Genomic DNA, 23,132 nt, shown 5'->3' on the forward strand with positions numbered 1-23,132 from the left:
TTCGTTGATGACACCTTCCTCTTCTGTTGTGCTATTATTGAGGATGACACCACTCTCAAATTTATTTTTATCATTATTTAAAGACCTCTCAAACAACAAATTAACCTAGGAAAGAGTAGTATATTCTTTAGTAGTAACAAGTCTTAAGAGTACAAAAAACTCTTATCAGGTGTGTTCTTGAGATTAACACCCTGTTCTAAGATTCAGTATCTCAATCGAGTGGTTCTTCGAGTGCGCAATTGTTTGTCGAAATGGAAGCGTAATCTCCTTACAGGATGCCAGAATCATTTTAAATAAAATCTGTATTGAGCTCAATTTCTTCCTATCTCATGTCACGTTTCCTCTTTCCAAAATCAATTGCCTAAACAAATGGATTAACTTGGTGCCAACTTTTGAAGAGGGAACCAGAAATCTGGAAAAGGTCTTCACCTAATCTCATGGTCTTCTATTTGTAACCCGAAACATTATGGTGGCTTACGAATTCGCCAAACCCATATCCATAATAGGCCCTTACTCTTAAGCTTCGATAGCGTTAAATTTCCAAACCTAACAGGTTGTGGGCAAGGATTCTTAAGTCTAAATATTTCCATTCTATCGTTGAAAAGAACTTTGTTTGGCCCAAAGGTTCCTGGATTTGGAATGGTTTGCAGACTGTTTTACCTAAACTTCAAAACATCATCTGTTAGAGAGTCAGAGATGACCGATCCATCAATATCTGGAATTTAGCTTGGCTGCCAAAACTTGAGGGATTTAGGGTCCCTACTTCGGTGGCTACTCATCCCTTGTACCAAAAAAAAAAAAAAAAAAAGACCATAGATCAATAGGAAATGGAATTTGAGTTTAATCTTTAATATCTTACCAGACCAAATTTCTGAATCCATCACCATATTCAGTCTACATACCCTATACGAATCTCAACTTCCATTTAGAAGTCACACAATTAACTTTAAAAAAGCATTACAAATTGTTTTGCGAAAATATTTAATTGGTCTAATAACAGAAACAAACCCACCACCCCCAATTGGGAGCAAATGAAGGGGACAATAATCCAACCACCGACTCTAGTTGCAATTCAACCCTAGTGCAATTGCAAACTTTAAAATTACCTTAGCTAGCTTAGCATCCAAAAAAGTAAGTTTACAAATTATTTGTCAGACTGTCAATAAGAAAATTCAGTAATTAAAAGGCGAGATGGAATAGGTAGAGCTGAGCACGAAAACCACCCACAAAGACTCTTTAATCCAGAGTGACAGTTTCTACACCATCTAGTACTTATATTTGCAAAATACAGCAATCAATAAATGAAAAGCTTCCCAAGCTTTATTTTGACAAGAAAAACTCCTTCCTAATTCTACAACCAGTACAAAAGAAGGCAGCGAAGCAATCATGTTCCAACTGAAGAATTTTTGTCGATAGAGAAACATGATGAATTACCATTACTAGGCCGCAGAGAACATGAACTTCCAAATGATACCAATAAGTCACACAGAAATCGCAAGGTTCTCCTATTCCTCAGTCTGCCCTGGACTGACCAGCTCGGGAAGAAAGGATAATACCAACGATGAGCCCATAAAGAGCCAACGCTTCGGCGAAGATGAGAATCAGGATCATTCCAACAAAGAGTTTTGGTTGCTGTGCATTAGCTCTGCAAAATATTCGAAAGGACAATCAGAGGGGCAGCGATATTTTTCATTTAAAGTGAAAATACTATGGGTTAGGATCATTCCATTTGATCCATACAGATCGGACTAAACACTTGAACTTCGATTTTAACCATCAGAGGACAGAACAGACATGCTTTCTTTAGGCAAGAAGGCACTACAGATACCCAGACCATCATTTGCAATTTCAACCGAAATATCAAAGTTCCAGCAAAATATTTTGGTCCCAATGGGCCTCGAAAAGAAATGACAAGCAAAATACAAAGAATATAATATTTTGTCGAAATGTTGAAATTTTGGTTGAAATAATAAAAAATGTCATTCCTTAGTATAAAATACCAAATTTCAAATCGAAATGAGTCAAAAATTGCAGAATGAGTCGAAATTATAGAAATTAGGGAAATATGTCAGAATGGCAACCTGTTGGCTGCCGGTTCAAAACTTGGAAACAGACTCTCCTACGAAGCAAGGGTTAAGGCTGCGTACATTTGCCCCTCCCAGACCCTACAGTAGCAGGAGCCTTGTGCACTGTGATATTCTTTTTTTTTTTGGGTCCAAAATTGCAAGAATGCTTCAAATTTCTTTAAAAACTTGCAAATCATTGAGTCAAACCTCTCCAAGCTTGTCTAAAGGACCCACGAAGAGATTGCAAAGAGATACTTGGGTTAAAACTTCAACAATGAGATATGTCCCTAAATCTTTCCATCTTCGTCAAATTTTTTTGCTAGATTATATAAAGGGAAATGATACAATATGCTACGCTATACACTAGCAACCTAGGGCTCAAAGCGAAACTGATAGGTTTCTAGAAACCTAAAGGGTTAGATTTCAGAAACTCAAATAACCAGGTTCACAATGATGTGACAAATAACCAAGAACTCAAGAACAATTAATAGCAATATATATCAGCAAGTCAGATAATAAGGAACAACTCTTCAAAAGATGGGTTCTATCCAATGGTTGGATTTCAAGAGCCAGCACTGTTAGAGAATTAGAAACTTGTGATCCTAAAAACTAGGAACACAGATATCTCAGCAAATAATTAACTGATAGAGATAAGCTTCTGGTCAACAACAGTTCTTAAATTAGCAAACAAGATATCAAAATATAAAGCAGATCCAATGGTCATATTAGGAATTATGGAAGTGTCTTACTTGAGGTAGGATGTCCAAAAACCTGTAGAATGATGGAAAAGCTTAAAAAACGCCATAGGTTACGACTGATCAGACTTGAGGTGTAATATCAGTAATAACAGTAAATAGAACTACTGATAAGTCACAGAAAATAAAATGAGATTGCAGCAGGAATTTAATGGCTTAACAGAGACAAAAAAAAATTCTTTGGATAGAGTTCCAAAAATTTGGGACTCTAGTCAATTGACCTCTGATCCAAAAACTAAAACCGTGAGCAGGTATAGAATGACCTGTGGTTGATGAATCTGAGATCACTCAGTTGTATTGACTCGAAGTCTCCAAAACAGAAAAGTTTTAAAATAATGGGATACCCCTTTCTTTTTCTTTTTTTCTTTTTTTTGGGGGGGGGGGGGGTTAGAAGGGATACCGGATTAAATCAAGAATAGTACTTACTTGAAGGGTTAATGGAGAAGAAGAATATGACCAGATGTCTCAACTCGTCTAGCTGGAATTCCACCAGCAGTATTGGAGTCTCACCAGTGTAGTGGTTGAATCATACAACCAAATCTGAATCCCACAGACCTGTCTCACCAGTGTAGTGGTCTGGAATTCCACCAGCAGTATTGGAGTCTCACCAGTGTAGTGGTTGAATCATACAACCAAATCTGAATCCCACAGACCTGTCTCACCAGTGTAGCGGTTGAATCATACAACCAAATCTGAATCCCACAGACCATGCACAGCAACAAACCATCTCTCTCTCTCTCTCTCTAAACATTAATCCAAACCATAACCCCTCAGCCTCTACTCACTAATCTCCAGTGCTTGCTAAAATCTATGATAATCCCAGGTGCACTGAGAGGGGGGGTGAATCAGTGTCTTCAAAAATTCTTCCAAACTGAATCCCGTGGCAATAACAATCACACACAAAGATTGGCCAGGGCAGTCCCGTAATTACCAATCACACATGCACGTCCACCTCGCAACCACTGTGTGGCCAGGTCTACCAGACAATGCACCACCACTCTGCAGCAAACACACTCCAAGAATACGAAAACAAAATAACAAGCACACAGTACACCAAAATATATGTGGTTCAGCCAAGCTGCCTACATCCACAGAGGAATACCCGTAAGGGTTTCGTATTTCCTCAAATACTCAACTCGAATTCGACTACTACAATAGCCCAGGTGCTACAACACCTGCTTCTGACTCCACGACAACGAAATCTAGGGCTACAACCCCAATCCAATCAAGCCCCAACTTGAATGGAATTACAATATGAATATAAAAATTCAATTATAAGTCCCTCCCAATAACATGAACAAAAATTAGGATTCTTTCAACATGAATCAAATCCTAAATATCAAATAGGACTTGTGAAACAAAAGATTACCTCTCCCTGAGTAATCCCGTGACTAACCCACTGCTCGAAGCTTGCCTGATGTCGTGCACGATCTCCAATGTTCAAAGTAGCATCTTCGATTGTTCAAGCAAGGTTTTTCTTTGTTTTTGACGCTTCTGTAATTTTTCTGCTATTTCTCACGTTTCCAGTATGTTCTCCTTGAAAAAATATGCACTTTCAAAAAAAAACGGCGACTGATTTGGACTCCGAATGAGAGAGATATTGCCTTCCAAAGTTGAAAGATACAAAAATGGCAAGTGGAGGACGAATTTGTAATATCCAAAAATATTCGTGACAATCGGCAAGGCACGACTTGGGTTTCAAGATTTGCCGAGAAAATACTTTCCAAAAATTGTGACAGCTGTACAACACTTGCTCAAAACAAAATTCAAGCTTCAACAACTGTACTACTCTCTTAAGGAACAATGTTATGGTGTATCGCATAGCACCAAGCACCTGCACCATCAAGGGCAAGCCAATCAAAGAGCTCGTGATGAACAACATCCAATGGCCACCATGATTCTGTAACTTTATAAAACAATGGGATACCTCTGTTGACAGTAGCACTTAAAAAAAACGACCAAAAAATTGGCTAAGTATAAAACTTTTTGCCTATGCCAGATTTGCTCCATTTTTGCGCATTGACATAGAAAAATCTGTAACTTTCTCATCCGACATTGAAAAGATGCGAGACCAGTTGGGTTGGAACCGTGACTCGACGAACTTCATTTTTCATGAAGACCACTTCATCGAGAAATGCCATTAAATCTTCCAAAAATGACCTTAAAGTCACTACCAATGCACGAACCTATGAAATCACAACTTTAACAATATGAAACCTTCACCTGCTGCTTCGCCCCTTTGCCAAACACTATATAAGGACTTAATAAGCTGTTAAATGGTGTTCTTCAAGTGCGGGTACTCCTGTAACCCTGCCAAATGACCAAAATACCCTTATAGCCATGTAGGTGACTATTTTACCATTTCAGCTCTTCCAGCTCATCAAATACCACTGCCGCATCACCAATATGGATAATAAGGTTGCCAACAATGACAACACCACTCCAGCAAACCTCAGTTGACCCAGTTGACCCAATTGACCAAAAATCTACACACACCATTGAGAACCTGGCCCCAATTATCCCCTGAACTATCTTATGACCAAAATTGGCATAGTAATCCCCATCACTTGTAAAACCTAACACGATGCAGAGAAGAATGGAAATCGCAAACACAATCACACAATGCGCACAAAGATTTACGTGGTTCGGCAAGGTTGCCTACGTCCACGGTGAGATGAGATATGTTTCACTATTAATGGAGAATAGGGTTACAATCGCTCGTTCCCCACACCTCTCACAGATTTTCAATACAGAGAAAGAACTCTTGCTACAGATTTATCGCGAAACCTTATACAAGAAATTTACCGAAATACCCATATAGTCAAGACACCAAAACCTCAACAATTCCATTGGACCTAACAACTCTTTTCAACCTCTCAATGCCTCAATGATACAATCTAGGGTTCCAATAAAACCTGGTTCGGATCGTTTATGGGCCCACCCAAACTCTAAATGGGTCAATAAAAAAAGATAGTGGCCAACATAGTTGTCAAGGTGTCTACGTGACCCAAGGCGTTGAAGGGGGTCCAGACGCAAAGCAACCAAGGCGCCCGCATAGGTGACCAAGGCGCTTGGACGCCTTGACAACTATGGTGGCCAAAACTGAAAGAACGATTACAAGATGATCTCAAATAAGCAAATTAATCCAATATCCTACTAGACCAAAACCCAATTTGGACCCAGTTCATCTCCATCTGGGTTCCAAAACGGGTTTGTGCCGGTCCAAGGAAGCACTTCTGCATCCTCCAACAGAGAATGGAATCACTTGAAAAGTTCTTCCGCAAAGGGGCTCACTTTTAAGGGTTTCTCTTTTTTTCTTTTTCTTTTTTTTTGGGGGGGGGGGGGGGTGGGGTGGGGAGGGGGACAGGAGTACTATGATCTGACACGTGATTAATTAATAATCCTAGTGATTAAATCTATATGTTTATTCCGACAGGAAATGAAATATTTCAATTCTTTTTCATCGAATGACTATTCATGTATTATATTTTCATTCAAATAAGGGGGTAGGAAGGCTCTATGGAAAAATGGTGGTTCAATTCGATATTGTCTAACAAGGAGTTAGAACACAGATGTGGGCTAAGTAAATCAATGGACAGGCTTGGTGGATGCCCATAGCAAATAGAAAGTAAAGACATTGGTCAATTTCAAAAAGTGCCTACCAACCATGCCAATATGACGTAAATATACATCAGTGTCTGACAACCCAATCAAAGTCCAGCTATAACCAGGTACATAAAAGATATAATATACTATGCAGACAAAACATCCAATATTATATATACAATAAAAATTGAAGAATTAAAAGCCCTGTATCAGATACATAAAGATATAACCCATGCCCTGAACCCAACTCTGTTCGACAAGGAAGACTAAAAGAAAAGATTTGAGAAATGAATTAGAGGGTAGCACCAGTTACATCCTTCTATTTTATTAGAGGGGGGTTTCTGAATTTCAAAAATAAATCTCAAGTTCAAACTGGTTATGTAATGGGTTGATCCCAGCCTCCATCAAAGCATCGTAGTGTTTCAAATTCAGGCAAACAGTCATAAATTCTCATGATATAAGAAGTCTACTGGACAAGAAAAGTTGACTAATCGGGAGAAATCAAACTTGTGCATGGATTTTGACGGTGTGGCTAAGTGTAGAAAAGGTTATCTAGAATCCATAACATAAAGAGCAGGATTCTAGATTAAAACCTTCCAACTGGCTCAATGTAAAAACTATAAATCTTTTACCAAAAAAAAGAAAATCAAATAATGAAATACAACCCCAGTTTAATTTAATCAATCAGCACCAACTAAATTACCAACATCAACCAGGACTGCAATAGATGACTAAGCAAGAAACTACGAACAAGTAAAAGCAGCTAAAATAGAAAATAGCTTCATTGAGAAGACATTGTCTTCGACCTTCATATTGATAGGGTATTTTTTATTTTAAATTTTTTTTTTTTTGGGTTGGGGGGGGGGGGCACCAACCACTAAAAGTCAAAACCACAGGTCTTTTATATCCCATAACTCATACCACCTCTTGTTGGACTTGAAACAGCAGCAATTAAGCGCCCAAACAAGCAATCCAGACAACTAATGCTCAATCAGGAAAAAAATTACAGAAAAATAAAAGAAAAAGAAACTGACTTAATGCCACCAAGAAACAAAGATGGCCACCAATATGGAAATACAGCCAGCTTTCAAATGAGTACCCAAGTGCGTGAAAGCACATAAGGGTAATTTCTGTTCGGAGTTGGTCCATGTGGGGTCCAAACCCCATGTGAAGGCCAGCCCATTTTTCTTTAGTGGATTATAGAAAACAAAGAGTCATTTTTAGGAAGAGTGGTAAAAGAGAAAAGAGAGGGTTTGGGGAGAGGAATGGACAAGCTTGTTTAAGAAGACAAAACAAAGGTTTTGAAGCTCTCTCTCTTGAAGTGCGGAATTTCTGCAGGAGATTTTCTTTCACATTTGGGCCATTTTTACTATGTCTCATGATCTTTCACATACAGGCACTGGTGTTTGTGCCTTCAGTTGTTTTCCAAGCTATTAAGAGATATATTTGGGGATTTTTTAGGTGGGATAGTGACAGCTTGTTAATGTTTGTGAGGTAACCTTGTATTTCTTTAAGTGATATTGTTCTTCTCTAATTCTTGTTGTAAATCCCAAGTTTGACAACAACTTGAGAAGAGAAACATTGTCATCCTCATTTGATTTTAGTGGATTCCTCTCGGATTTGCACCGAGGCCATGGCGCAATGGCAAAGTTACTTCATTGCAACTTGGTGGTTGTGGTTGTGAAAAGGGAAACAGCCTTTCCACGAAGCGGGGTTAGGGTGCGTACATGTATGTCCTTCCCCTGACCCTGCAGTGGCAGGAGCCTTGTGCATTGCATACGCCCTCTCAGATTTGCCGTGTTGTTTTCCCTTCAAATTGAAGGGTTTTCCATATTAATTTTGGTGTTGGGGTTTGGCTTGTGGCTACTTGTTTTATTTTATTTTGGATTCAGTATTTGCATATATGCTTATTATGTACACACAGTTGAGAAGGCCTTACTTACCAACAATTTCTACATGTAAGAGCATAAGAAAACTAAACTGACTCCAAATTTACAACCCCGCTCCTGACCCCTCCACCTGCCCCAAATTAAGTGAAAGTTGGATGTAGGGTGAGATTCCAACTCTCAACTCTAATCAAACACGGAAAATAAAAAAACCTAGCTTCCAGGTGCAAGAGAGTGGCTGTGACAACAACACGTCAATATCAGAAAAATACACTCTTCAATTCCAAACCAGCACTTTAGTAATAAAAGATCAACAGTGGCATAGCAACAGACTAAGCCCCAAGCCTAGAAGTTAAGTTTTGAGATGGAAAAGAAAAACTTTCAGATGCAAATATTCAAGTCCAATCAAAAGGAACCGAAGAAAAAAAAGGTGGAGAAATCTAGCAAAAGATCACTAAATATGTGATTTTTATGTGTTCAATATACAAACTCAAATCCACCGGTAGCTCTAAACATAATTAAAGGCTATGTGTCAACATACGATAAAGGGTTGAAACAGCCAGCCAAAAGAAATTGCAACAGGCAGTATCGATACCAGAAGATCAAAATGAAATCAGAAAAAAGAAATAGAGATCAGGGGAGAGCAATACCTAACGCCAGCGTCACCAACGATCCCAATCGCCATTCCAGCAGAGAGTCCAGCGAGACCACAAGCAAGACCAGAAGAAAGGTGTGCATAACCATCAAAAAGGTAATATGATTTGGCCTTAGGGTTTATTCCCGTACTAATGATGACGGCAATAATCAGCCCATAAATACCTAAAACTCCAGCCATAACGACCGGAACGATCGATTTCATTACAAGCTCTGGCCTCATAACACCCATGGAGGCCACACCAACACCACTCTTTGCGGTTCCATAAGCAGCTCCCATACCTGAAACAGCGATCAAAACCCCAGATCCACATCAGGAACTCAGAGAAGCAAAATCCAAATCCACAAAAGGGTATAAGTCCAAGGAAAAAAAAAAATGGTGATCCAGGATCCGGGTTAAGGTTCGGTTACAGGAGAAAACTAGGGCAGCTGCAGCGCCGAGGAAGCCGAAGAATGGAGCAGTTTCATCGCCGCTGAAGGTAGATGACATTTTTTTTAAGAAATTACGATCAGATCTGAGGATTCTTGAACTATCTGTAATCTGTAGAGAATTAACGCAGGAACCTTCTTCCTCCTCTACCTGAACCGCTTCTCTCCGTCGAAGCAGATTCAGAATTGGAATCTTTTATAGCATGGAGGCACATCGACCCCTCGAATATAAAATATCAGGCTTTCTCTCGTTCGAAAGCAAAAAAACACATTACCTATTTTTATTTCCATAGAACACTTCTACCGAAAAAAAATAATTCCATAGAACACCGGGTAGAAAAAACCTGATACCGATATCGATCGGTCGTATCAGGCAGAGTTGGACGATTTGGCCCTTATTTTATCAAAATTTTATTTTTGAAACTGATTTTTTTTTTTTTTTTAATTTCAAACCGATTTACTCCTAATTAGAACCGTCCCACACCCCAAACTGATACGGGATCAAGTAGATATTGATATCGGATCAAAATATGACCAATATCTATATGAATTGGCCGATACAATTGATTCGATACCGTATTTTTTAGATCAGGATTTGGGAATCGCCCCTGATTCCGACTTCTGACAATTTGATACGGCTGATTCACAGATTGGCCTATTCTTTTCCGATCAATTTAGATTCAATCCGAATCAAAATCAGCACTAATCGCTTCCCACCCATTAAGAAGACAAGGGGAATGGAAACACCAAAAGATAATAATCCATTAGGGAAAACAAATGCTAATCTGGTCGTGTGGCCTTTGGAGGTTTTTGTGCCAAGACACAGAAATATGCAAAAGTATCACACTACCCCCATGGAAAATTGCAAATCCCACCCAAGATGATGCTTGCACCTACTCCAATTGTTCAACGTGCCCATTACTATCATTATTAGGAGACATTAGGGAGCTGAAGCGTTGACCATTGCTAGTTATTTTATATATTATTACACTATAAAATGTTTAAAGAAAAACTAATGCCAAATTGCCAACCCAATTTTCACCCATGGTGAGAGAAGAAAGAATCCCTTCATCGTACGTATCTATACCTTCTTACTGAATCCAAGAAGGATATTTGTTACTGAATGATAAGGATGATGAGCCTAATGTTCAATCATAGGGTCACACAAGTAGTGGAGAAATATCTTCTATACAGGTGAAAGAAATTGGAGTATCCCTAGGGTTTTAAGAATTTGGTCTGATTCTCCCCAATCTGGGCTTGGGTTGATCTTTTATGGTAAAACCATAGATACTTGGAATATGCCGTTTTCGACACCTATCCTTATCGATCCGGCTCTTGATTCTGGGTTTTTTAACCCCTGGTTTCCATAACAACCTGCAGGATTTTTCACTGCCTTGGAAAGCTCTCTCTATTTAAACCAAAGGGAAAATAAAAAGCATAAAAGAACTCTCTTTTTTTTTTTTGTAAAATGTGAACTTATATATTTATAAAACATGTCCAACACTAAGAATCTGAATTACAAAGGTCAGATAACCAAGGAGTGAAAATGTACTATGAAGTCTCACACGTAAGAAACAACACTCTTACAGTCTTACCAAGCCTAACACAGCTTATACGTCACTTTTCAATTCGGTTAATATTAAAAACATATTGGGGAGATCAAGTGTTTAAACGCATTCTAAAGATCATCTAAATAGCTGACCCTGATAATCCTACTAGCATTGCTCATAGCATAAATATTTTTTTGAAAAAAAGAACGCCGCTTGGTCGCACGACCTACGCATAGTCACAAGGGATGGCAAATAACCGACCCATCAGTTCCATGATGGATGTCTAAGCACTTGCTCCCATTAAACCCCGCACTGGTGTAGGACCACACGACCAAACAGCAGTTTGCTCCCGATATTTTTATAATAGCACTTCTGTGAGGTATTCTAAGGACACTATAAAAGTTGGTGAACGACAAACCCACAAATTTCTACCAAAAAATAACGAAAAACCCACAAGCAGCTGTGTTCCAACACAAATCCATTGTTGGGTAGAGGCCATACCAATGCCTGGGGTACAACCTAGTTCCCATGCCTGATGCGTAGGGGGCTAGAATTAATCCTTTGTTCCTCCAACACTATATTCTGTTGTATGTTGACTTTGTCTAATAAATGGCTGAACCTGATCGACCAACGGCCATTTTTCGGACAAGTGAAGCACGTATCAACCAACTAATCAATCTCAAAGGTCTTCTAGTTTGGGTGGGATTCTAGGGTTATAGAAACATAAGGGAATGCTCTCAGAGACGCCATGTTGATTAGATCCACTGATGTTTCATATGCAGAGCTTGTGATTCTGGCCAACAGTTTTACCACAAAACACTGAAACTGAAGTTCCAAGCACAGTTTCAGGATCCAAAAATAGAGATGATGCGGTTTTCACTATACAATCTACACCCAGAATTTTATTCCGATAATGAACACCAAAACACTATAGATTCTGTGTCTAGAATGCATTCTGAAGTGAAAAAAAAAAGAAGAAAGAATTGGATTACAGAATGTGTTTTAGACCCAAAATCTATTTCAATAATGCATACCAAACACAACCATCTCCCACAAACAACACAGACGCAGAATTCAAATATAGGATCTGATATATTTTCCTGCCAACAAACAGAAGACATCTTCATCCCAAGAACAATGATGACAGGCAGCACCACAAGTACAGAATATGAGTTCAATCTTAAATATCTTTCCGAAACCATATAATGAAAGGACCTACAAGTGCTGCATAGATGATCGTATTTTCTAACTATACAGGTCTCAATAATTTACATGCTATGTTACTCAAAGACATTTCAAAATAAGCATTGTAGATGTAATGATATTTTAGTTTCACGGTAGAATATGAACAATGTTTAAAGTATCAATATCAGGTATCGAATCGAAAGGGATTTTAAGAGACGTATTGTATTGTATTGGAAAGATGCAAGATATGCTAGATACATATGGAAACGACCAAGAAATATATGGAAGATACTAAGGATATATCCAAAATACAGTTTTGAAGCATAAAACACTATAAATAGATATGTAAAATACATCATGTGTAAAAAGCGAACAGAATACGATGAGACAAGTACATTCAATTGATTATATATAAAGGATGTGGTTTCTTACTTGTACTGATGTACTAATACCAAATATTATTAAGTATTGTATCAGTACCATATAGTATCGGCATCATAAAGATATGATACGTATCAGTTAGTATCATCGGATATGGAAGGATACTAAAACCTTGAATATGAAGACTATGTATTTGTACTGTATCAATTCAATGTCTTTCTCATACCTGGGAAACAGTATAAATGAGGTATGCAAATCAAAATTTGCAGCAATGTCCTGCTGGTGATAGCTTACTTACCAGCATCAAAACTGTCGAGCAATGTAGAATTGGCTCCAGTGAGATTGAGGTAGAAAATACAACCATCCATGCAATCTGCCCAAAGAGGAAAATGAAGATGCAAAAGCTACAAACATTCTTCCAGTTTGGTACCCAATTAATACAGATCATTTCTTCAATAACCAGAAACAAATTTACAAAGACTGCTGCAAATTTAGAACCGTCTACATGAGGCACAAGAAAGAACAAGTTAAATTGTTAACGGAAGCTTGTTTATGTCAGAAATAATCTTGAGCTGTACAAAATTAAATGAAAAAAGGGGAAATTAAAGATCTAATATCTCTTGTCTGAGAATCCCCAGATAAAAAATAGGATTCAACCTTTTGTATATAAAAAAAAAAAGAGGACTTCTGATAGGTAGAAAACTGCTGCAGCCAGTAATTCAATGTTTATACACAGGAGGTGTCTAGTGCTCAACCTTTCACCTTATGTTGTTGACCTCTCAGGGCCAAAGTTGCAAATGGCCAAATTTCTGCACATAATGAAAAGACCTACCAATGCTGCATGAATGGAGATGGGCTTAAATCTCAAAGAAACAGGCCCTTCCCCCATTTTCAAGTTGCACTGCAATTGTTGGATCGTTGACTGTTCAACGGGCAGATAATATAAATCTTAAACACATGTCCATCTGCAGTTGCAATCTAGTGCCCCCCCCCCCCCCCTCCCAACAAATGACATGTTCAAGCGGTTGAGAAGGAATCAAGGGCACACCTTGATGTCTCATGGAAGAGGGTGCCCATAAACCATTGGGCATCCCAATTAATCCTCAGACTCATGATTTCGCAACTGAGTTCATCGCCATATGCCTCTCAATCAGCTTGTCCACAAAGGGACGAATCTGCAATTTCATAAATAGAACATATTGACAATGCTACCACCCAGAGAGAAATAATCCAGTAGAGGACTAGAAATTCTTTTCAGCATAATAGAACATACAACTCCAACAAGAGGAAAGGCAAGGGAAATAAGCAGCCCCATTTAAATTAATATAACCACAGAAACATATTAAAAGGATACCTTATTCCTCCTCTTGAGGTCGAGGAACTCAGAAACAGTCATTGCTTTCTCTGCATCTGTTGTCTGCTCCATTACCTGACCAAACCAAAAAAGAAATTAACATCAAGGGAAAAAAAAGCAGTTGAAATCCCACCATAATACAGACAAATATATCATCATTAAAATTCAGAGGAACCCAAAAAAGGATAATGGCTAGTACAATGGTCATGAACAGAACCTTAGTTGCACTTTTCTTCATTATTGACTTGTAACCTTCCTTATCAATCTTCCTTGCTTTGTATAGAGGCATGAGCAATGATGCCACATAATCGGCAACAGCCTGTTTAATACGCTCCACTCCTCTTCGCTGATTTTCCACCAACAGCTTGCTTTCAGAGAGTCGTGAAGCAGAGCTTTCTTCTGCCTGTCTCTCATCCTTTCCAGTGTGCAGTTTTGTGGCTGTGTTTGAGTCCTCCTCATCCCTTGCATGTCCAGTTGAATGATAGAAATCCAAATCAGCAGCTGCTGCTTGGGACTGCCACCTTTCAATGGCATGATAGTCCTTCACCCCTCCACTACCGGCAGTGTCAATCCATGCCTTTGTAAAGCTATTATCAATGGCTACACTTTCCCCTGAATGCTCTCCAAGATTCAGTTGGTATGCAACCTCATTTGAGTAGCTCCTTTGTGTATAGTTGTCACCTGACATTTTCGAACTGTCAAGGTTGGCACAGGTGGCAGAGAAATCCACAGACCAGTTCCTAACTCTGCAATTCCTGGAGTCTATTTCTGATATACAATCTTGCCTTCCCAAAACACCCCCTGACCACTTTTTTCTCCTAAGATCTGAGTCATCCATTTGGGCATATTGTTCACGCCTGGCAAATTTGTGAAATGACGGTATCTTCGGAAGCTCACGTAATGTGCTGCAATCTGCTTCTGAAGATGCATATGCCTGCAAGATAAAATTTTAAAGACAAATATAACACATGTCCATAGTGAAAGCAACTAAGAGAAGGGAAAATGAATTTGGAAAAAGAGAATTAAATAGTATGTATTAGGGTACTAGGAAGTAATATACACCACTGTGGTAAACATAATAGCGGTACAAGCAGCACACAAGGTTGCATCAAAACCACCAAGGCAATCTAGTACACAAATTATCAAGGTGATGTCCTAGACACATCCACATAATCAGATAACAAGTACCACCTCATTTAATGCATTCAAAAAAATCCACCAAAGGAATCAAGCAAGTGATCCAAACATTAATCCCTTATATACCAAGGGATGATTAACACGGGTTCCTTATTCAGAAAAAAATGGGCCCCTCAGAGAAACAGACAATTTTCATTAAATTACCATTTATATTAGGCACCCAGAGGTTTACTATTGTATTTAAGACACAATGGAGAAAAAAAAAACAGACCTTTGCAGCTTCAAGAGCGGCAGCACGAGCAGCTTCAGCAGCCGCAAAGGCAGCAGCTTCTTCTTCAGACATGGCAACACTGCTGTCCTCAACCTTAGAATCCAACCCCTGTACAACACCTTCTGATCGTGATGAAACCTCTGATTTTGAGTCAGTAACCGTTTCCAGTTTGGATGGTTTGCAGTTCATCTTCTTATTGTTCTTAATATTTACATTGGAAGGAGCTCCTGATGAAGGAACCTCCATGGCACCTCTATTTTCAGGTGTGCCATGAGTATTGCGTAAAGATGGCTTTCCTAAACTTGAATCTTTTGATGACTTTGCCTTTGCCTTTGATGAATCCAGAGCAGTTGCTTGACTCAGTAATTTCAATCCGCCATTAGCAGCCTTTTCTTTGCGGAACACTTCAATCCACATGCTGACCAACTGACTTGCCACAGCACGAATGTCACGACTCGTATGTACACAGACTTTCTCCTTCACAGTCCTTCCTACACCTAAACCAGCAAAGGGAAAGCAAAAGACAATATTAAGTTGCCTTAAGTATTTCAGTATTAATAAAATGAAATTGCATTACTTTAGAGACCCCAGGCGGGGGAGGAGAACTACAATGCAGTATTCATAATGGCTGTGTTGCCTAAGCAATTCTGACCTATGTAAAACACCAACGGCACCAACTCAGGTGTGAGAGAGAATGTGTGCTGTGTGTTTTTGAGAGAGAGAGAGGGAACAAAAATTACTAAAAGAATTTAGCAGAAGTGCAACTCACCTTATCATAATAAATTATAACTACCCTAGACATGTAATATGTAAGGGGACGTACACAGTGCACAAGGCTCCCACCACTGCAGGGTCTGGGGAGGGTCATAATGTATGCAGCCTTACCCCTGCTTTGCGGAAAGGCTGTTTCCAGAGACTCGAACCCATGACCACTTGGTCACAATGGAGCAACCTTACCGTTGCACCAAGGTCAACCCTCTTGTAAAGACAACACAAATAATGTCGTTGTATATATACGTTAAAAAAAATATATCTGATCTCTTTGATAACTCTGCATCTACAGAAATTTGGATATGTATAAAAATTAAAATGTGTCAAAACTTTTAGCTGATACCCCTCCCCCAAAAAAAAACATATTTGTTTGGGAGTTGCCAAATCCAACTCCCCATGCCTATTAGATTCCGTTATCCACACCCATATCCATTTAACATGGTGAAAGAACAATATATGAGTCCAGAGAAGATAAAGCAGTCAAACCAAGAATGCTCAATCAATTTTTTATGTTTCACCCAAACAAAAGAACTATAAACGCACTTACCTGATAAACGGACAGCAAGCAGATCAGTTGACACAAGCACAAGCAAGCGAACACAATGTCGCAGCAGTTGAGTTCCATCTTTTCCCATTGAATCCTGTTAAAATTGAAAGAACATTGTCTCAACAATTTTTATTTTCAGCTGAAAGCATGAACAAATGGTGGAAAAAAATTATAAGAGAAGAAAAGAAGAGGTGGGGAAAGGTGCAATACTTAATCAACTAGACTCAATCACACAATAAACAATAACAAAAAAGTATCGATAATCGGTTACCAGTATCCATGAGTTGAGTATGCTAAGTCCTTCTTTAGTCCCAGCAAAGGACTTCAGAACTTCAACAGGAAGATTCAATAATTCCTTAGTCAAGTGTAAACGTCCTGCACTAGTCTTAGCATTAAAGAACATATCCTTTAGCAAAGCCTCCTTGGTCAACATCTGTGCTCCATCCAATGAGCTCTTGTATAGGATACCAGAGAGTTCAAACGCATCAAGTCTCCTCAACATGTCTCTAAATTCATTTCCTTCACTATCTGATTGTCTCTGGGCAGCTTCCATTGCTTCCACTTCTGCTGTGTAATCATTTCCAGTACTCAAGATGTCAATTATACGTACAGCCTCTCGTAAGCCACTCAACATCGCACCACCTACGGTGTCTGGATATTCCTTGCAGGTAGCTTCACCAGCAAAAAATAAACAGTTCTCAACAGGCCTACCCAAGATGTCATAGTCCTCCCCTGATGATCCTACAGCAACATAGGAGTAAGCACCCCGGCTAAAAGGATCCATGCCCCAATTTGTCACAACCGATGCAACTGGGTCAGGTACTGAGGCCTCCCCAAAAAGTTTACGAAGAACCATTACAGCATGATTCACATGATCAGATGAGCTCATATTTTGTCCATCTAATGCTGCCTTACCAACCACAAGGACTATAAGAACAGGAGCTCCAACAGTCTTTTTGACATTCCAGAACATAAAGCATTGGCCCCTCTGATCTGTTTCCTCAGCAGTTACTCCAAAGTAATCAACAGTATCATCCCAAAAGACTTCTGGGAATTCTAAGATCACTTTGTTAAGAACACCAAAACCAAGCCTTTGGATAGAAGATTTTTTCCAATCTGGTAGGGCTGGAGAAAATTTTATGGTATCTGCTTTTAAGCACCCCAAAGGCACAGTGATCAAAACTGCATCTCCTACAAACTCACTTCCATTTGTGGTGGTCACTTTGACTTTGCTCCACTTTTCACAATTTTCTCTAGAGTCTCTCGTTCTATAAGAGATTTCCTTCACCACGTGATTCAAGAGAACACTGACCCCTTTCCCTAAAGATTCAATTACAGTGCTGTAACCCCCTTTGATCATACAATGCGCCCCTCCAAATCCTCCATAAGCTTCATCCTGATTCCAGTAAGGAAGAGACACCGCCTTGAGCCGAGCAGCACAGCCATACTCCAAGTGGGCGAAGTGCCAATCCATTACTCTCCTCTCAAGAGGACTCAAAATCTTATCTTTAGACTTGATTTTATCCTGGTGTTCAGTTGTTCCAGTTTCAGAGGAAGCATTCTCTGAAGTATGCAACTGAAAATTTTCAGCATCTGAAACTGGTCGAGCCAAACGGCGCCTCATTAGAGCGTATTCTAACCCATCCTCAAGTGACATCCGCATTGCGAGTTCACCCTTCTGAGCAACAAGAACTAACATGTCATCAATTAGGCTGTTATACTCCGCTTCAAGGGCTTCATCCAAATCCGCAGGTACTTTCTGGCCTGTTACAATATCATAAAGTGGGCAGCCGCTGTTCAATACAGTCAACTCAAGGCCCAACTGAGCACAGACCAACGAGGATGGATCTGGTCTTCTTTCAGTAGCCACATCAGCCTCAACACCAGTAATAATGCTGGCCCCAAGATCCACAGGGACAGAAAGAGATGAACGGTCTGTATAAACACGACCCCCCATCCTATTTCTAGCCTCAAGAACTGTGACAGAGAAGCCTTGGCGCTGCAAATGACGAGCTGCAATCAAGCCAGCAGGGCCAGCTCCCACAACAATGATTCTCTTGCAAGCTTCTGAATCACATTGCATGCCATCATTTACCTCTACAGGGTGGATTACAGCAGACTTAACCCCACATGAGTCCCTTAACGGCTCTGTAGCTAAAATAGAATCTGGTCCACCATCCACAATATCACTAGATGTATCAATACTCAAAGCATCCACACAACCAGTGGCATTGCCATTATCAACAATGAGTTCTTCTGACTCCAGAGTAGATAACTCACGTCCCATGGTTGGCACATGTGGCTTTCCATTGTTGGTGGCTTCTGAGATCAGTTTTGCATCATCAAATAACATATTATTCTTCAACTCACTAAGATTTTCAGAATACTTAAGCTGACCAAGAATGAAGGCAACTCCATCCTCTGAATCAGCAACCTGGGCCCCAACCCTTTCATCCGGTAGCTTTTCTTCTGAAAGTGTATAATGGGCCTTAGCATGAGGATCTGCTTTACCCTTTTCAGAAGCAACTCCGACATTGATATAACCCTGTTCAAGACTTGTCAGTAGTTGCAACTAAGATAAAAGACTACAAAAGATGAGAATCAATACCCCTCAAAAAGAACAAGTTCAATCTCAGACAATCGAGAAGCTTAAGCATGAGAAAGAAACCAAAAAAGCAGGAAAAACAAAAGTAGCAATACAATCGCCATATTAATATTCACCCAATCCTATCCATATTCATGAAATAAAAAAGAAAAAAAAATCCATTAACAAAGAAATAAACTTACATTCTGGTCCAAAAATGAATATATTTCCCTAATGAGAGATGCACGTGATGTCTCATCTTTGGAAGGAACATCAGTAACTCCACAGTCTATGAGAGGCAAGATGCGACTCATATCTTTACTCCAGAGGCCTAAGATTAGATTCCTGCATAACAATGATCTATTCATCAAACTACAGATCAGAAATTACAAGTATTTCATAAATAGTCTTATGCCTCAAAATGTATATTTCACATACACACCTAACAAAGTGAGAGTTCTCCATGATTCTTGCCAACTTTCATCAATAAAATCACCACAAGTGTATCAACAGTTCTTAATGTTGATGCATTTTCATGTTAATGCATGCATTTGACCTAGTTTATATACACCCATACATGCATAATTTATGCATTTGCATGTTAATGCATGCGTTTGGCCTAGTTTATATACATTCATACACACATCCTTACATTAACTAATTTTTATAATAAATTTGCATTACCTAATTTATCTGAAAAACATAGAGGTTTTAATCTTCAATCTCAATACACACGGGTGAATTTTGAAGCAACAGGAGAAGTAAATGAATTAATCAACCACTATAACTGAAAAGTCCCAAATCTTCTAAAAGGATAAGGAGTTAGTCAATGGTCTTTTGCCACATAGCCTACTCAGACAAACAATTGTGTTTCTAGACTAGGCCTCTAATAGCATCTCTTAAGTAATGCCTACCAATGCCTTAGATCTCCCTAGGGATAATGGTGTTGTGGTGCTAGATACGAGTATGGAGGCACCTTTTTTAGTCCTTAGTTCTCCTCTTTTAGATATCAATCTTAGCGAGTGACAAACAGCCTCTTTTAGGCATAATACATTACTCCCTAATTTTGTATGGCCACCAAATCCTTCTCTTTTACCAGAATGTAAACTGTTTTAGGAGACTGTTCTCCCCTACCAATACAGTTATTAGATATCCAAAATATGACATATATAATGATCAGGATTAATGGGAAAAAGTTTATGCATCAATCTAGAACAGCATGTCATCTTCAACTCAGTCAATGGAGATGCCAAAATTTTGAAAAAATAAATTATACCAACCATGATGTTGAGATTGCATCACATCACACCAAGGTTTAAAATCTCGTTTCATTTCGGTGTTTTGGTCTGACCGAAATTTCTGAGATACCGAAATTTCATCGAAATATGGTATTTTTCTATGAGTTTTGCTTGGCCATTTGGGGATGTAAAATGCTGAAATGATCGAAATTTCCGAAAATTTTGAAATATTGCATTTTTTTCAATTTGAACTTGCGTTTCGTTTCGACTCGACCAAAATATTCGAGATTTCAACGGAGGCGAAACGAGTTTTTGAACTACACATCACACCACGCTGCTAACAAGGTAACATAGCAGACAAAGTGACTTAAGCCGCAGTAAATAAAAATCCACATCATCAAAAGTAGAGCAAAACTATTACCACTTCAATTTTTCCAGACACTACATTGAACCTTTTGCCAGCCACAAGACAGATGAAGTGTTCAGAGCAAAAAATGGGAGTAAAACCAGTGCCCAAAAATTGAAAGCCAATAAAGGAGATTTGCTAGTCTGAATAACAGAAAATCACAATCCCAACAAACTTGAAAGATGCCAAACAACTACAACACAGTAAGCAAATCCTTAAAGAGTAAAATGCCTTTAGATATGAGAGAAGATAACAAACCTGCATTCCAGGTACGCTTGAAGCCCACCTCTGCGTCTTAGGACCTCCCTGAATTTAATTTTCTCAACTGGACCAGCTGCACGAGCTTTCAACCCAGCTGCCACTGCTGCCGCACCACTGTCAGCCTCTGAAACCATAAGTGATGGAGAACCGGACTTGTCTTTGATTCTAGAAGGCTGATCACCATCAAGAACACGATTATTTTCCAAAGATCCTTGCTCACTCATAAGAACCTGCCAATCATTATCCCCTTCATAAGCCATATCTCCATGCCTACGCTTTTTAATTTTACGCATGGCCCGCTGCAGCTGTGAAAGTTTTTTATCCTTGTTTACAGGATCAGGTGCTACTTCTGCATCATCTGGATAAATTTCTTCTGCATGTATGGATGCAGAACAGGTTCCCTTGGCTTCTTCCTTTACACAGAAAGAATCATTATTTGGAACATTTATCCCTTTTAAGGCATCATCTAAAGGTTGATTTTGCTTCTCAATAGCGGTATCAGAACCAATCATAGGCCCATCAGAGAATGGATGGACAGTGGCTGGTGCTTCCTCCTTATGATTCACAGCATGAGAAGAATCGGATTTTCTAACCATATCAGGAAGCAGAGAAACTGGACCTAAACCACAATCAGATCGAGAGGTATCTTCTGTGCGCATAGAGATGGAATCATGGTAGCAGTCCACAGATGTATACAGAGCTTGATTTGGAACATCATAATGTTTGTATGTTCCTTCTTTCCTCATTGAACCAGAAGCAGAGGAAGATGGATGGAGTTGAACATGCTGGTCTTTTGAAAACTCATCAGGAAATTGATCAGGCTTGTCTTGAGGTTTTGGGATGTCCTCCAACTTCATTAAGGAACTCAACAAATTTCCACTGAATGACTGAAATAATTCAGTAGATCTTGTCATTTCCCCATTCTGAGTTTTGTAGGGTGGAGAAGATAACTGTTCAACATGTTCGCTTAATTCATAGAAGGTACTTCCAGAAGGCTTGTTCAAACAATTACTATGTTCCACAGTGTTCTCTTTACACGTTTCTTTTACTGGTGTCTGAAGGGAAAGGGAACAAACTTCCTGGACTGCACTTGAGTGATCATATTCATTATCAGACCCAGCGGCTTCCTGAGTTATCTTTAGGACATCCGAAGTTTCATCCAAAGCTCCATCCAATTTGAGGCACACTTCAGCAGATCTTGAAGCAACAGATGATGTAAGATCTTTGGGAACGTTTGACCCTTCAGCATCAAACACACCAATCTTCTCCATCAGTTTTGAGACAGGTTCCATGCTTGATTTTCCAACAACATCATGCACCCAAGCACCGTGTTTCCCTTCTGTACATTGTTTTAATCCACCCTGCAACCTGTGAGTTTCCTCAGTAAGCTTTTGGACAGAAGCAGTGCAAGACTCTTGGACATTGCCGCAGTCGTCAGAAACACCACAAGATAGTTGGTTTGAATTATCATGGTTCCCTGGGGTCTCTCTATAATTTTCCAAGTAATGGACTGTTGAAGCCTTTTCTTCAACATGTTTCGCTGACTGAAATTCTGGATTCTCTGGAATTCCCTCAGGGGATGTATAATATTTAATATCATTACATCTCACTATGTCAATCTCAGGAGCAGAAGCAAGCTCTTGAGCTACACAAAATAATGAGTCCCCTTGCATTGACTCAAAAGCTATACTAGTATCAGCACCAGATCTCTGAATTTCCAGAGTCTCCTTTTGAACAACTGGATCTATTTGTCTTCTCCCAGAAACCATGTCAATCCCACTTTCAACTTTGTTTATTTTCCTGGCCGACTTTGCACTTGAATTGGACCGTGATCTCCTGGTAATCATGGATGAAACACCAATACCAGTTGTCAAGCTTTGCTCGACCAGCTTCTCAGGTGACTTTGCTAATACAGCCTCACCCGTCAAAGGTTTGCAAGAAGATCGATCCAGCATTACCCCCTCTCTCAAAACAGAATCCTTTCCTCTTATCCTACCAGATCCACTGTTTTTACCCATCTTTGGGCCCTTCAACTTCTTCCTGAAATTGGC

The 23,132-nt window shown here is 39.3% G+C and overlaps 2 protein-coding genes across 2 annotated transcripts; both read right to left on the reverse strand.

Moving 5' to 3' along the window:
• Nucleotides 1-1,207: 1,207 nt before the first annotated feature.
• LOC122657481 (V-type proton ATPase 16 kDa proteolipid subunit) lies at nt 1,208-9,539 on the reverse strand. The gene is made up of 3 exons (XM_043852192.1): nt 9,379-9,539; nt 8,964-9,249; nt 1,208-1,645 (listed from the first exon to the last, which is right to left on the reverse strand). Exons 1-3 carry the CDS (start codon nt 9,455-9,457, stop codon nt 1,513-1,515), a joined length of 498 nt encoding a protein of 165 aa, XP_043708127.1. The 5' UTR covers nt 9,458-9,539; the 3' UTR covers nt 1,208-1,512.
• A 3,336-nt stretch (nt 9,540-12,875) lies between these two features.
• LOC122657480 (lysine-specific histone demethylase 1 homolog 3-like) lies at nt 12,876-22,126 on the reverse strand. Its single transcript, XM_043852191.1, has 8 exons — nt 21,079-22,126; nt 19,380-19,521; nt 16,864-19,137; nt 16,593-16,686; nt 15,275-15,771; nt 14,084-14,800; nt 13,867-13,941; nt 12,876-13,687 (listed from the first exon to the last, which is right to left on the reverse strand). Exons 1-8 carry the CDS (start codon nt 21,993-21,995, stop codon nt 13,622-13,624), a joined length of 4,782 nt encoding a protein of 1,593 aa, XP_043708126.1. The 5' UTR covers nt 21,996-22,126; the 3' UTR covers nt 12,876-13,621.
• Between the last annotated feature and the right edge of the window lie 1,006 nt (nt 22,127-23,132).

The sequence above is a fragment of the Telopea speciosissima genome, chromosome 4, assembly GCF_018873765.1.
Source record: "Telopea speciosissima isolate NSW1024214 ecotype Mountain lineage chromosome 4, Tspe_v1, whole genome shotgun sequence".
In the NCBI taxonomy this organism is placed as follows: domain Eukaryota; kingdom Viridiplantae; phylum Streptophyta; class Magnoliopsida; order Proteales; family Proteaceae; genus Telopea; species Telopea speciosissima.